This window comes from Mus pahari, chromosome 23 (assembly GCF_900095145.1).
Source record: "Mus pahari chromosome 23, PAHARI_EIJ_v1.1, whole genome shotgun sequence".
NCBI lineage: Eukaryota > Metazoa > Chordata > Mammalia > Rodentia > Muridae > Mus > Mus pahari.
Genome location: NC_034612.1, coordinates 30,441,961 through 30,443,489, shown reverse-complemented (window position 1 = coordinate 30,443,489; position 1,529 = coordinate 30,441,961). Strand labels below are relative to the sequence as shown.

General features: G+C 48.7%; 1 protein-coding gene across 1 annotated transcript in view; it reads right to left on the bottom strand.

Annotated features, from left to right (window-relative positions):
- The window catches only part of Nudt1 (nudix hydrolase 1), an 8,694-nt gene that overhangs the window by 4,590 nt on the left and 2,575 nt on the right, over positions 1–1,529 (bottom strand). The window contains exon 2 of the mRNA XM_021187028.2: positions 235–399. Coding sequence (XP_021042687.1) covers positions 235–386 — 152 coding nt within the window. The 5' untranslated portion in view covers positions 387–399. The remainder of the gene's footprint in view (positions 1–234; positions 400–1,529) is intronic.

Genomic DNA, 1,529 nt, shown 5'->3' with positions numbered 1-1,529 from the left:
AAAAACCAAAAAAAAAAAAAAAAAAAACAGACCCTTAAAGAAAATTTAAAAGCCTGGTATGGTGGCCCATGTCTTTAACCCCAGACCTCTGGAAGTAAAGGCAAGTAGATCTCCGTGAGTTCAAGGGCAGCTTGGTCTACATAGCATCTGTCAGTCTTAAGGGTATGTTTCCTACTCTCTTGGGCTTCATCCCCAGCTAGGCTGGCTCTGTGGTCAGACCTCCCTTTTTCTCACCTCTTAGCCCCATCCTCAATGGTCTCTCCTTCCTGCACCTTGCCCCCGAAGCCATTCCAGCGGCCAGCACCAAAGCCCCTCTTCTTCATGCCCAGGAGAACTCGCTGAGGCTGTAGCACTAACACAAGGGTATAAAGCCTGGAGGTGCTCATGGTCTCCTGGGTCCTGTTAAGAGGATGGGGAAATGTGGTTTGATCGGTCTGTAGTCTGTTAGAGTATGTATCATATGTGTACTGTTGTGGCCAGGTGGGAGGGAGATACATTCTGGGAGAGGTGGATGGTATGGCCTGCTGCTAAGTACACAGTCACAGGATACACCCTGTGGCTTAGCGGGGCATGTACAAATGTGCCTTTGAGGTCCCCTTTTTATTTATATTTGTATGTATGTATGTATGTATGTATGTATGTATGTATGTATGTATGTACAGTGCTAGGGAAAGAACTCAAAGCCTTGAGCATGCTAGGCTAGTGCTTTCCCATTGAGCCACACCCCAGCCCCTCACTGAGGGATTCTAGGCAGGGGCTCTACCACTGAGCCACACCCCAGCCCCTCACTGAGGGATTCTAGGCAGGGGCTCTACCACTGAGCCATACTCCCAGTACTGAGCCACGCCCCCAGCACCCCCCCCCCCAGGAAGTGTCTTATTTTATTGTTTCCTAGGCCTCAACTGGCTAAGGCAGTATCCAGAAACTGGGCCCCTCCTAAGAGGTTGCTGTGTAAGAAAAGGAACTTGAGCAAGGGCTGGAGAGATGGCAGTGGTTAGGAGGACTAGCTGCTCTTGCAGAGGACTGTGGTTCCATTCCTAGCATCCACATGGTGGCTCACAACTGTCTAACTCCAATTCTGATGCCCTCTTCTGGCATCTTTGGGTACCAGGCACACATATAGTATAAATGTTAACAAAACTCCTATATTCCAGCTGGAAAGATGGCTCAGTGGTTAAGAGCACTGGCTGCTCCTCCAGAGGCACCAAGTTCAATTCGCAGCAACATGGTGGATTGCAACTGTCTGTAACTCCAACTCCCAGGGATATGGCCTCTTATACAAACATACAAGTAGACAAAACATCAATGAACATAAAAAATAAATCTTTTTAAAAACCCTATACGTGCTGGGCCTGGTGGCGCAGGCCTTTAATCCCAGCACTCGGGAGGCAGAGGCAGGCGGATTTCTGAGTTCGAGGCCAGCCTGGTCTACCAAGTGAGTACCAGGACAGCCAGAGCTATACAGAGAAACCCTGTCTCGAAAAACAAAAACAAAAACAAAAAACCAAAAACCCTATACGTAGGCCAGG